General features: G+C 39.6%; 1 protein-coding gene across 4 annotated transcripts in view; it reads left to right on the forward strand.

Moving 5' to 3' along the window:
• Positions 1-6,248, forward strand: part of ENPP2 (ectonucleotide pyrophosphatase/phosphodiesterase 2) — a 186,816-nt gene extending 180,568 nt beyond the window's left edge. For all 4 annotated transcript variants that reach the window (XM_027854024.1, XM_027854026.1, XM_027854023.1 and 1 more), the window contains one exon: positions 5,637-6,248. In XM_027854024.1, coding sequence (XP_027709825.1) covers positions 5,637-5,807 — 171 coding nt within the window. In that variant the 3' untranslated portion in view covers positions 5,808-6,248. The remainder of the gene's footprint in view (positions 1-5,636) is intronic.
• The last annotated feature ends 8,110 nt before the right edge of the window (positions 6,249-14,358 follow it).

Below are 14,358 nucleotides of genomic sequence, written 5' to 3' on the forward strand. Positions count from 1 at the left end.
CAGTGGATTGGGGGCCAAGTTCTCCAGAAGCTTCTGAGAATCTGCTTTAAATGGGAGCCATGCAAATGAGTGCAATCCTACAAGTTGAAGTCAAAGAAGAAGCAGATGGGGAGTGATGGTGCAAAGAAAATTCACCTTGCCTGCCAGCAAAGAGGAATTATTAATAATAAATTATGAATTAATAATTAAATCTAAACAGGGTCCCATTAAAGACTTATTCCCATTAGGAAGTTTCCTTAGGAACCAGGACTTCCTTCTTCCTGCCTTTCAATATTTGTGCTCCTTGGTCACGGGGAAACAGTCTGTCAATAAGCATTTATCAAACACCTACTGTGTGCCAGGCACTGTGCTAAGCTCTAGGTATACAAAGAAGAGCAACAGATAGTCCTTGCCTTCAGGGAGCTCACAGTCTGATGGGGGACACAACATGTAAATAACTATGTACACAAAAGCTGTATTCAAGATAAATAGGAAATAATCAACAGGAGAGTAATGGTAATAACGATGATGATGATGATGATGGTGATGATGAAGAAATGCAATTTACACACTGGCCTTGGAGTTAGGAAGAGCAGGGTTCTAGTCCTGTTTCTGATTCATACTGGCTGAGTGCCCAAGGTAACAGAGACTAGACATTATAGAGCAGTTGCCAAGCCATCTGCATTGGTAAGGGGGGTGGGGAGGTCCTCTCTGGCAGTTCCCAACACTGCTGTGTTAACAGATCTGGCCAAAAATAATAGTAATAAATAGCTACAATAATAGGTCATTTAGTTAGCCAACAAACATTTATTAAGCCTAAGGTCCTGAACTAAGTGCTCAGAATACAAAGAATGGCAAAAACAGATTCTGCCCTCAAGGAATTCACTTTCTAATGGGGGAGACAACAGATTGATAATTAACAATTAGCATTTTAATGTTTCCAAAGCATATGATGAATAGAACACTAGATTGGCTAAGGGCCAGAAGACATAGATTGGAGTCCAGCTTTGATACTTCCCACTGGTGTGACTGATGATGAGTCTCTTAACCTCTTTCCACCATACTTCTCCATCTGTAAAATGGGTAAATTATTACATGTCATTATTCCCTCATGGGATTATTATGAGGACTGGGCTTTGTCAATTTTTGAGGGCTAATGATTTGAGCATCATTACTACATTTGATGATGCACTAGAAAAACAATTTAACCCCAGTGTTCAGCCTCACCACTGGAGAGCTTTAGGTGAGTTGAGAATATCCCAAGTCTTAGAACATTTACTGCAATTAATCCAGAAATTCAGTCCTTTTCATTTGGGTAATCATAATCTCGATACTTTTATGACTTGTACCACAATAATAATTCAGGAACAGCAGTCTTTTTCTGCCTCTGTAGAAAATTGTGTGCATATGAATGTGTGTGTGTGTGTGTGTGTATGTGTGTATGAAGGGGGTGGGGAATAAGAGAGTTCTGTGAAACATATTCCTTCTAATTTGTAGTAAGACAAGAGCATGCCCCAAGGCAAATAACTGCAAGAAACATACTATGCTTATGCTAAATGTAAACAGTGTTTAGTGTTTTCTTCAGATAAAATTGACAGCAAGATTATTTGAATCATATCTTGCGATGCCGATAAGAGTTATTGTGTTGCTGGGTCTTTCTGCAGGTCCTTGGGTGCCTCCCAAGCATCTGTCCTTGGCCCTCTTCTTCTTTCCTCCTATTTCTTACATGTTGATTTTATCAGCTTCCACGGGTTCAGTTATCATCTTTATGCAGATGATTCTCAGATCTATTAAAGCAGCCCTACCCTGTGTGCTGCATCTTGCATCACCAGCTGCCATTGTGTATCTGGAACTGGATGTCCCATAGACCTCTCACATTCTACATGTCTGAAACAGAACTTGTCGTCTTTTCCACAAAGCCTTCCCCATTACTGTCAAGGGCACCATCATCCTCTGGGGTCATCCAGATTCACAAACTCAGGTTCTTCATTAATTTCTCACTTGTACTCATTCCACGTTGCCAACTCATGTTGTTTCTATCTTCACAAGATCTCTCTGCTCACACAGCCAGTCCCCTGGCACACGCCCTTATCCTCTCACACCTGAACTATTGCAGTTACCTTTTGGTTGATCTCCCTTACTCTAGTCTATCCATACTAATCTATTCTCTAAAGCATAGGTCTGCCCATACCTCCTCCCTTACTTAATAAACTCCAGTGGTTCCCCGTTGCCTCCAGAATTAAATATAAAGTCCTCTGTTTGACGTTTAAAGCCCTTTGTAACCTGACCTTTTCCTACCTTTCCAGTCTTCTTCTTCTTGTTCAGCCATGTCTGTTTCTTTGAGACCTTGTATGGGGTAAAGATATTGGAGTTGTTTGCCATTTCCTTCTCCAGTGCATTAAGGCCAATAGAGGTTTGTCCAGGGTCACACAGCTAGTAAGTGTGTAAGGCCAGATTTGAACTCAGGTCTTCCTGACTCCAGGGCCAGCACTCTATCCACTGTGCCACCTAGTTGCCTCTAGATTTCTCTTATATTGCCTCTTATTTACTCTATGATCTAACAGTATTGACCTTATTGCTATTTCTCATACATGTGATACTCCATCTCTGACTTTATGCCTTTTCATTGGCTATCCTCCATGCCTAGAATGTTCTCCATCCTCACCTCTGCCTCCTAGCTTTCCTGACTTTCTTAAAGTCTTAGCTCCAATCCCATCTTCTACAGGAGGCCTTTCCTAGTCCTGCTCTGCCTTCCCCACTACCCTCCTCCCCACATGAATGATTTTCTTCCCTCTGAGATTGATTTCCACTTATGCTGTATTTTTAGCATGTTGTCTGTCCTTGAATATGCATGTGAGCTCCTTGAGGGCCAGGAATCATGTTTTTATGTTTTGTCCTTTCTTTGCATCTTCAGAGTTTAGCACAATGCCTGGCACACAGTAAGGGCTTCATAAGTGGTTGTTGATTGAATGCTTAGGAATTAGGTATAAATAGTAATTAGTTCGTGAAATCAAGTCTCAAGCCTCAAATGAGCATTCTCAGACACAAGATATAGTCCTAGATGTGAAAGGGTCTGTCATCTGTCACTGTCATGCTATCTGCTGTTCATCATTGGAACTGTCCCTTTGCTTTTATTTTTCCATTTTACTCTAAACATAGATTAAACATAAAAGTCTTTTTCTTTGTTACCCATGAGAATTTTTATAAAGCTTACCTAATACTAAATTTTAATCTTGCCAGAACTTTTCTGTATTTGTCTGTGGTTTTGTGTTCCTTCTGCCATTTTTTGGATATATGCTTTTAAAATCAGAGATCATTTGAGAGAGTTCCCTGTATTTCCACATTGGTTTCTGTTGATGAGGCAGTTAGGTGATGCATTGGATAGACCATTGGGTCCCAAGTCAGGAGGACCTGAATTTCAGTCTGGTCTTAGATACTTACTTGCTGTGTGACCTCAGGCAAATTATTTTACCTCTATTTGCCTCAGTTTTCTCAACTGTAAAGTGGGAATAAAATAACACCTAATTTCCAGGGATATTATAAAGATTAAATGAGATAATAACGTAAAGTGCTTAGTATTGGACTTGGCACATAGTAGGTGCTATATATATACTAGCTGTGATGATGATGATGATTGATGATGATGATGTCGATGTCTTCTTACTTTTCCCTTAGTCTTTCATGATCATATTGTCACAGGACTTTGTTTTTGAGAGCTATAATTCTTTTTGAGCCATAGTCCCTCAAGCCATGGGTAAGAAAGGCAGGTGGGAATATTGCTATGAAGCATAATCTTAGAAAAGTTCAGTGACTTGCCTGTGGTCACATAGTTAATGAGCAACAGAGCAAAAGCTTGAAACGTAATAACCTTGTTTCGGATCCAATGATTTCTCCTCAGACACACTACCTTTTGTCACATGCAATGCTTCTTGGATCTTTGAGTCACACATTATTGCCCTTAGTAGTTTGATCCTGAAATTTTTGCTACAAAAATGTTTTTTTTATATACATTTCCATGTCCCAAAGGACATATTCCTCATCTCCTTCTCCCATCCCAACCCTAACATTGGCGTTTAGGACTCAACTTTGAGAAATCAAACCCTTAGTCATTAACAATTTAATGTCAACCTGAAAGGAGATTCCCAGTGGAATGCCCCACCGATCTGTGATTGTCCCGTGTTTTTGTTCTTTTTTAACAATTTTATTAATGTTCAGGGTAAAGGCAGAAAAAGCGCATATCCAATTTGCAAATAAGCCAAAGTTGAAAGGTACAGCAAATACACTGGATGATAAAGTCAGGATTCAGAAGACCTCAATAACCTACATCATTGGGGGCATATCTGATAAAATTTAATAGTGATAGATGCAAAGTCTTACACTTGGGTCCAAAAAAATTGTTTGTACAAGTATGAGTTGGGGAGGTATGGCTACACACCAGGGATTAATGTGCTAGGAACTTGGTAGGAGTTCAAAGTGTGCTATGGCAACAGAGGCTCTCAGACTCCATTGAGAGAGGTACAGTGTTAAGACTAGGGAAATGATGGACCCATTGTATATTTTCTTGCCACATCTAGAGTACTCCATTTAATTCTGGGTGACATATTTTAGCAAGGACATTGTTAAACTATCTAGTGTCCAGAGGAGGACAACTATGATGGTGAAAGGCTTTAAAATCATGCCCTATTAGGGTAGGTCTAAGAATTGGGAGATGTTTAGCCTAGATCAGAGAAGGGAGGAAGGGACATAAATACTTGAAGGACTGTCACAAGGAGATTAGACTTGTTCTGCTTGGCTGCAGAAGTTAAATTTGAATCAATGGGTAGAAGCACTGGAGAATCAGATTTATATGTGAGGAAAACTTCCTGACAATTAGTCTATGAACAAAGTGGAATGTGCTACCTTGAGACTCGATGGATTCCCCCTCATCAGAGGTCTTCATGCAGGGGCCAAATGATTGTTTCTTGGGCACAATGTAGAAAGGATATTTGTTCAAATATATATTAGATTAGATCGTTTCTCATGTCCCAGCACAGATGACTTCTTTTGTCTCTGCCAACTCAGAGATTCTTGAGATATATTATTATATAACTTATGCATATATTAATTCATTCTGTTCATGTTCTTATCAAAAGGATGGTGCTGAAGCAATCACTCTGAAAGATGTAGAATCCACACTTGTATTTTCATGTGTTGGTCAAGTGCCCTTGCTAATTCTCTTTGTAAAATAGAAGAACTCTTCAGATTATTTATGGATGTGCTGAACTGGTCTGATCTGACAGCTCTGGAAGGGGAAAAATGTGGAATTCTTTAGGGGCATTTGGGTTTTCTAATTTTGATTTATGTCCTGAGCAATCATTAAGTTGAATAGCCGCACACACCACATGTCTCATTTATTTGGTACAACTAATTGCTGTTGAAAATGTTTACAGTGGAGGGTAGGTATTTGTGGGGCCTTTCTGACAGGACTGTGGTAGAGAGAGGAAGGGGAGCATTTGTGTATGTGTGTGTGTATGCCCTACAAGGGACATGGAGGGAGTTCATTGGCTATGGGCCTAGAAGTGTGTAGAGGTCATTTGTGGAGGACCATCAAGAAGCATTTCCTTTGGAAAATTCTGAATTCAGAGTGTGGCTCATGCAAAGTTGCATTTGTCTTGTAGAGTTCAGAAGAGGAATCCCGATGGGTTGAAGACCTCTTGAAGATGCATACTGCCCGAGTGAGAGATATTGAGCAGCTCACCAGTCTGGATTTCTTCCGAAAGACCAGCCGGAGCTACCCCGAAATCTTGTCCCTAAAGACATACCTGCATACATTTGAAAGCGAGATTTAACTTTCTTGATCTTTCTCAGTGTAACCCTTTATCAACTGGTGTATATTTTTATATTGTTTTGTATTTATTAATTTGAAACCAGGACATTAAAAAAAAAGTTAGTTATTTTGATCCTGTACCAAATCTGACATATTAAGCTCAAGTGTTGCCACTGTTTTTCTCTAATGCTTAATTTAGATAGGCTTACATTTTGAGTAGAGCTTGTGATACTGCAGTTTGAGTTTTTAGTGGAAGCTTCTGAATGGTCCTGCAGGATTGAGATTTGCATTGAGGAAATATTAATTTTCTAGTGCACAGTCGCCACATTTATAGTTCTGTACTGTATCGAAATACTGAACTTGTAAAGTTACATTCATTTACTGTTAACGATGACAGACATATTTAAGCCTTATAGACCAATCTTAAATATAATAAATCACACATTCAGTTTTTTATGTTTTACATGGCTTTGATTTCACTCTTGAATTGAGTTACAAATTAGAGGGTGCTTTAAATGGTCATACCTGTATAGAAACTCACTTCTAATTCTTGGGCCTCGTCCTTATTGGGTGCAATCCATGTGGTCACTTGGATGTTTCTTTCATCCAAACACAATTATCTGCATGGGATAATTTAAATATAAATTTATTGTATATATATATAATTTATATGTATAATATAATATGCAGATATAATTGAAATATAAATTGCTTCTAGAAAGCAATATACTGAACTAGACAATCTCTAAAGGTTAAACAAAATCCCAGAACTTTACTACTGTTAGTGAACGAGACACCTGAACTCAATTATGTAGGGCACCCCCCCCCCCAAAAAAAGATTTACAAGCTGATGGGGCAAACTGAAAGGCCTAGGTTCATATTAATTTGACCTTTTGGAGTTCAGTTACAAAACATATGAATGGCTCATGATTATGCTCTTATTAGAGAATAAGATTCTCTAACAATAGGTGGCAGTGGGAGTGGGGGTGGGGTTTGGGATCTCAGCACTGTACTAGGAAAAAAATCACTTCTTTCTCCATGTTGCCCCCAGAGTTGCTCTGCCCCTGAATTTTCATCCTATAAACCAATGAGCATAAGGAAATACACATCTGAATCAACCAAAGAAGTTTATGAGATGTAAGATTAAGTCAGTAAATAAGCCTTTTAGCAGAGTGAATGGATTATCTCAGATTCAAGCACAAGTCATGCTTGGCCAAAAGAGGCAAAGACCATCGATTACCCCCACATTCTTTACAACATAACTCCTTTTTTTTTTTCTTTTTTTAATCTAGTGAGTGAGCCCAATAAAAAGTAATCTTATGCCTTGCTGATTGCCCTTTTAGCTCTCACTTTTCCCTGTTGGGTTGGAGTTACAAAATCATAGTAGGCTGCTGGGTAAAGGCTTCCTCTTTCTTTCATTAGTTGTTTTTTCCCTCCCTTTCCTGAGGATTCCATACCATCCCCAAACCCTTTTCTTGGAACGTGAGCAAAAACTCAAAATTTTAGTGATCTATATGGGTCCAAAGCACTCCTCTTTGGAAAGGAAGAATTACATTTCCCCCTAGGGTTTGAAGTTTTGCAGTCTCTTGCAAAATCAGCCGCAGTAGACTTGGCATCCATAATTATACAACATAAGGTCAAATACACATCACTATATAATAAAACTAAAGTTATTAAGCCAGTGTCCCCGAAAATCACCTTAGGGTACCAAGCATAGCAAATAAACAGCAACAATACATGCAACAGACATAGCACCATACGAGGTAACATTTGATGAATCGCTTCCATGATTATATACTAAATTATATGCAGTATATACGACATGCAGAATTCACGGTAGTACATGGATATCCAAAAAACAAAAGCAAGTAAGCATAATAATAATAAGCCCACTGAACAATAAAATAGGGCAAATGACAGAACTATGAGTGCAAGGTTAACAAATGATGCTACAACACAGGCATGATAATACAAAGCTATAACATGCAAAGGATAATAAAACAGAAGTATTCTTGAGAGATTTATGCGTCAATGAATATATGTAATCACATTCAAGACAGTACACAAATAAACACTAGAGTTGTCATCAATCCACACGAACAAACATTTCCCATTTCATCGAGGACATCATATTGATTGGGTAGTTCTAATCCTTCTGTGATATGCCGCCTATCTTCCTCTATGCATATGCATATCCATGGTATGGGATGATCATACTCAACATCAGTCTTGTTTACCTAAATCTGATCCTATAAGGGGTTCAGGCTGCCTAGCAGTGTTAGCATGTTTTGAGGAATGTGTCTGTAATCTAAGAGTCTCTGTGGCTGTGGTGCTAGGCAGAAGAGGATGTAGTCCTTTCCTAGCATTTGAATTGATCAGGTACATTTCTTAAGTTGAAATGCCTACTTCTGGTCCATTGTTTGGATCAGACAGACTGCGTTATTGGCAGGCAATCTCTTTTGCTTGTAATTTACTATGTTCAGTGTCTCCCATTCTCAACTTGCTTGTTACCAGAGGGCCATAAATAAGCGATTGTGATGAAGCGTCCTTATGGGGCCTTTGCAGGTCTCAGAGACTATTTTGTAAACAGTGCAGTTGCTCCATCTTTCCATAATTAGGTATGTGATAGCTTCCTATAAGTATGTTAACTTATGATTGCCATGAACTCCAAGATTGCTCAAAAGAACTATTACCTTGTTGATGGTCTGAACAGTGAAGAGAGGTATTATATCATAATTTCTTTGTTTGTCTCAGCATTCTTCTACATTGAAGATATAGTTAGGTAGTCAACTTCTTTTGGCTTCCCTCTCAACCCAGAGACACGTTGGTTATTAGTATCTGCAATCTTCATCTTCAGAGACTCCCAAACACAAGTTATTAGGAAGATGTGGCTTCTGCTCAAACATCAGTAAGTAGTATATAAAGCCAATGGCATCATCCCTGGAGAATTGTCTGACTATACAAGAAAAACCACATGCTGTCTCCAATGAGATTTTTATCGTGGTCTCAACATTTCTAACATGTTCATCAAATTGTGGTTGTAGCAGTCAGGTTGTGGGACCCTTTGAGAGTGGTAAATTGTTCTAGATTTCTTAATGTCAGCCAAAGCTAACATTTCTTTCCAATTCTCTGCCTTAGTCTCAGTGGATGCTGGCAGGAAGTCCATCTTCTGAGAAATACATTTACCACAGTATTTATCAATTATGTAGGCTTTCTAGCTAATGTTTTGTACATATGCAAACCTAGGAAAATGGTGTTCTTTCTATGTCTTTCTAGATATAGGAAGTCAATGCAAACAGTTCCATAGTTTTGCTAGTACATATGTTCTCTAAATATACAACATGAATTACTTGTATTTTCTTTGCAAACAATAGGTATAAATAGGTCTCACACTTCTTAGTGACATATATAGCCATACTAAGTCAGTAAAATCTGTTACTAGTTCTAGAGTCCTCTCCTGACCACACATGACCTTATTTCTGAGTTCATGGCCATAGTGAAGTATGCCTTGGGCAATACCAACTGCTTTCAGGTACCATATCCAGAATCAGTGATAGTCTGTTACAATATTCTGTTGCACAACTCCAACTTTTGCCATTGTCTTAATGGTAAAGTGCTTTGAGAAGACTAGCGCTTGAGTCCTTGTACATCACCACACCATCATTGGCTTGTATCACTTCATACAACCCTTCATCAGAATGCCAGAACATCCAACTGAATTGGCTTTAGCTTGTGGTCTAGTCCTTTGGTTGTCACAAAGGGAGCTCGTTTCTTTAGGTATTACCAGAGCTTTTGTGTCACATGGTCTTCCGGGCAGTGCATCAGCACATACGTTGATCTTACCTGGTCAAGGATAAATGCTGAATCCATAGTTATCTAGTGTTAGTGACCATCTCTGAAAAACATTTGAATTGGTGCTGGTCAGCATGTGCTAATGGATTGTTGTCAGTTCATGTTTGCAACTTTGTTCCACACAAATTAGATTTTATATTTCTTGGTAAAAACCCATTTCAGAGCCAGAATCTCTAGCTTGTGGTTGGATCAGACAATTTCGGTGTATTTAAGCCTTTGCAACTTCTTTCATAAGACTATCATCACTCTCTTGGTACAGGACTTCTCCCAAGGCCTCAAAGCTGCTATCTACTATTCTGTACCTAGTTGTGGAGAGACTGGGAAAACTGCCTGCATAGGTAGGACACACAGGCTTGGTTGGGACAGAATAGGCCAACACTGGCTCACGTGTGAGGCATTTGGCCAAGTCTTTGAAAGATTGTTTGTGTCTGTCTGCCCATGATCCACAAAGGGCTTTGTTGTTTTCAAAACAACTTTGTTTCCTGTTTTTCTGTTCAGTCGTGTCTGACTCTTTGCGATCCCATTTGGGGTTTTCTTGGCAGAGGTACTGGAGTGGTTTGCCATTTCCTTCTCCAGCTCATTTTACAGATGAGGAAACTGAGGCAAACAGGGCTAAGTGACTTGTTCATGGTCACGTAGCTAGTAAGTGTCTGAGGTCAGATGAGTCTTCCTTATTCCAAGCCTAGTGCTCTATCCACTTGCATCACCTAGCTGCCCCCTTTCTGCTTCTACACACGTTTAATCTTACACGCTATAGGGAAGTCATTTAATGTTTTAACCAGTAGTAGCATAGTTTGCCTTGGGAGATGATCAAAACCTCAAAATCCTAGTTTTCTTTGTGAGACGAAATTACTGCACCCTTTTACAGGAGACATTTTATAAGGTAAACATTGGAGCAGGGAGGTACTAGCAGCAATGAGACCAAGAAAGGCCTCAGCTGAAGGTGAACGCTTGAGTCTTATAGGAAATAAGGTGTTCTAAGAGTCAGAGAGGCACTCCAGGTATGGAGCCAGCCAGTGCAAAGTCATGGAGACAGAAGGTGGTGTGTGTGTGTGTGAGGAGTAAATAGCAGGAAAGTCAGTTTGGGTAGAACATAGAGTGCATGAAGTGGATGTGTTAAAATGGTCAAGGTAATGTGTAAGAAGACTGGAATGGTAGGGTGGGGCCACTTTATAAAGAGCTTTAAATGACAAACAAAGGAATTTACATTTTATACTAGAAGTAAAAGATAGCCATTTGAGTTTCTTATGTAGGTGGTTGGCATGGTCAGACCGGTACTTTAGGTAAATCACTTTGGCAGCTGGTTATGCTAGACCACATGATTTCTATGGTCTCCACTGTCAATTCAACTCAAGTCAATGTATATTAAGTACTGGCTGTGGCAAGATATTGTACCTCATCTTGGGAATCTAAAAATGAGTCAATCTCAGCTCACAAGGGGTTATAGTCTGCTAGTGGATGTCATGGAATAACATGGACATAGATAAGTAAAAATAAAAAAGTGATTTAAAGAAAAAAAGCACTGACAAGTGTGGGAGAAGAAAATGAGCAAAGGCCTCCTGTCCTAGGAGAAGCTGAACTATGCTTTGAGGGGTGTGAACAATTTTAAATAGTGGAAGGGAAGAGGAAGTACATGACACAAGTGGGGGACCAACAAAATATATCATAGACAAAGGCATGGAGAGAAAAGATGAAATGTCATGTATAGGAGATGAAATGGGATACATATGTAAAAATGCCAATGGTACTAGGGTACGTATGAGAAGTGTCAAGTGACTCCTGCAGGAGCGTACGCAGTATGTTTTTCCCATGTAGGTTATGTGTGTTCACATGGGTGTGATGAAATGTGGCTCTCAGGGAGGCATGGATAAATATCTCTAGAGTCTGTTTCACTCACTCTTCTCCAATGGAGACTGATTTCTGTCAGGAGATTAGTAGGAGTTGGGGTCAGAGGCTGTCCACTCTCCTCTTCTTAGAGAAAGAGTATCGGGCTAGAATTTTATCCACCTACTCTCCCCCCAAGATTATTAGTCTAGGGACATAATTTTTAGGTTCAAGCTGAGCTCCTGATTGCTATTCTCTAATGGGAAGGAGAAGTCAAAGCTATGTATCAAAGGCTTGAATTCCTTCCCACCAATGCCAGTTCCCTGATGAACACAAATAATAAATAGCAAATAAACCCTTGTATCCAAGCCAATAACAAATGGAAATCAAAGAAGGTATAAATATGAGAATGTATACTAGACAATACACAGAGTGATTGAGCTCTTCCATTGGGACCAAGAAATCTCAGCTCAATCAAGAGAGTGGGTCTCAGATTTCACCTAAGGAGGAATTCCCCGAAATGTCTAGGAGGGAGAGAGAGAGAGAGAGAAAGAGGGAGAGAGAGAGATTTGACTGGACAGTAGTATCAGTGGTTAGGCAGGGAAGGAGTTACAGAAAAGAGGGCTTAAGAGGAGTCGTATTTTGAAGGTTATAAACTTCCACATAGATTCAGAGCTGGAAGCAGCACCTTTAGAGTCCAGCTCGTCTGACCTCATTTTACAGATAAGGAAACTGAGACCCAGAGAGGTTGTGACTTACCCAGGATTACACAGGTAGTAATTGTTAGAGGCTGGTTTTAAACTTGGGTTCTCTGACTCCTGAGTCAGTGCTCTAATGTGATATAATTAAAAAGGAGTGTGGATCCCCATTATAATGTAACTTGTTATCCCCTTGGTTCAGATATCCCACAGGTCAAATCATACACCAAAATATAACCCCCAGGGCTACTCTCGGGGGTCGTGTCCTACAGTACAAAGGGTATATCAGTTCTATTTGTTCTTTAGGAGCATTCTAAAGGGGGCTCACCCTGCTTCCACCCTTTGTTTATAGAAGTGGCTCCCAAAAGTGGCTCCCAAACCACTGCTAACTTTAACTTCTCAAACCCCTCAGACTGGACCCTGAGACAGGCTATAATTAGGGCTATAGGTAAGGGGAGGGTAAATTTAGTTGAAGAGTACTGGTTTATGTTTATCCTTGGCTTCACTTACTCTTTCATCCAATACTCCCAGGTGAAGATATTTGTTTATAACAAAACCACTTACCTTTGAGATACCCTGAGAAGAGTTCATACTGAATTTGCAGTGACTCCATTAATAATGAAGTCTTGCATACTATTTTGAATTTTTTTTTGAAATGGAGAAGTTGGTCCATTTATTGAGCAAGTTGTTAGGTTGGTGGTCCTTTGCCAGTGGATGAATTTACTGACTCCGTAAAACAGGCTTAGTATGATGGGGTAAACCAGAGATGTGACCACATTGGTTAATAAGGGCCATGGCATTCTGAACCTTTTTTTTTAAAAAGAGGTTGACCTCATTTCTTCCTGAACAAAAATAGCATTTGATGCCAAGACCTTTTTCATAAGTCACCACTGGACTCATAGCACCATATTTTTTTTTGCCCTCGTGGTATGTGTTCCCACCCTTCTACTCTCTGTTATTTGTCTTGGTGGTTACAAGTGGAAGGGAGCAGCTCAGAGGTAACCCAAAAGCCTCTCCCCTTTCCTCTTCCTACTTCAACTCTTCCTTACCATTATCCTTGTAGAAGCAGGACCATGCCTCTGCTGGGGGCTGGGAGCAATGGGCTGTGTGACTTGGTGGGAAGCATATTGGCTCTAGAGTCAGAGGGATTGGATTAAAATAATGCCTGATACTTACTACCTGTTGAACTATGAAACAGTTACTTGATGTCCCTGGTCTTCAGTTTCCTCATCTGCAGTATTGGAGGGCGTAGGGAGGTATGTTAGATGGCACTTGAGATATTGCAAAGTATGATCCCATGATCTGGGTTTGAATCCCAGCTCTGCCACTAGCTTCCTTGAAGCAAGTCACTGATACTGTCTGCACTGTGTGTTTACTTTTGGAAGCTAAGCAGGATTCAGTTAGAATTAAGCGAAGTCATGTCAACAAGCATTTACTTAGCCCCTATTATGGGCTAGGCACTGTAGATTATGACTGGAAAGAGACACCACCTGGGACTACAAGGTGCTATAGGCTTTTCCTTTGGAAGGCAGTGTTGTTAAGTGGAAAGAGGGCAGGATTTGGAATCAGAAGGCCTGTGTTCAAATCTTGGCTTTGTTACTTATTGTATGACCTCGATAAAGTCAATCAACTTCCCTGGGCTTCAGTTCCTCAACTGTAAAATGTGGCATATAACTAGATGACCTCTGAGGACACTTCTAGCTATAAATCTATGATCTTATGATCTAAAATTTTCCTTTTGCTTCTAGATCCATGATTTTATGATCCTATGAACAATGGACAAAAAAGGCAAGATTTTCAGACATTGAGGGGAACAGAACAAGGAAGAAAAAAAAAACTTGAAATGATTCTTATTGGAGAGGATGGACGAAATAAATACTCTTGCTGGGGGCAAGAAGGTGACAATCATCCCTGGTCAGATTTTATTCTGACTGAGTCTTCCTCACCACTCACCAATGTTTTTGTTCCCTAGAACATGCTGTTTCCCAAAAATCTTCATTGTCAGAATTCTAAAGATTAAATAACAGAATGTCTATTAACCTGAGAAAAAAGACTGGAAAGTACAAATACCTGCATAGGTTGGCCACTGAAATGATCCAAGGCTAACTAGAATAATATTTATAGCACATCATTAATTTACTTCTATTATCAAAGTGCAACTAATAAACGTAATAGTTTAAAATCTCAGTGGACAACCCA

The sequence above is a fragment of the Vombatus ursinus genome, unplaced genomic scaffold (assembly GCF_900497805.2).
Source record: "Vombatus ursinus unplaced genomic scaffold, bare-nosed wombat genome assembly UNPS02010284.1, whole genome shotgun sequence".
Taxonomy (NCBI): domain Eukaryota; kingdom Metazoa; phylum Chordata; class Mammalia; order Diprotodontia; family Vombatidae; genus Vombatus; species Vombatus ursinus.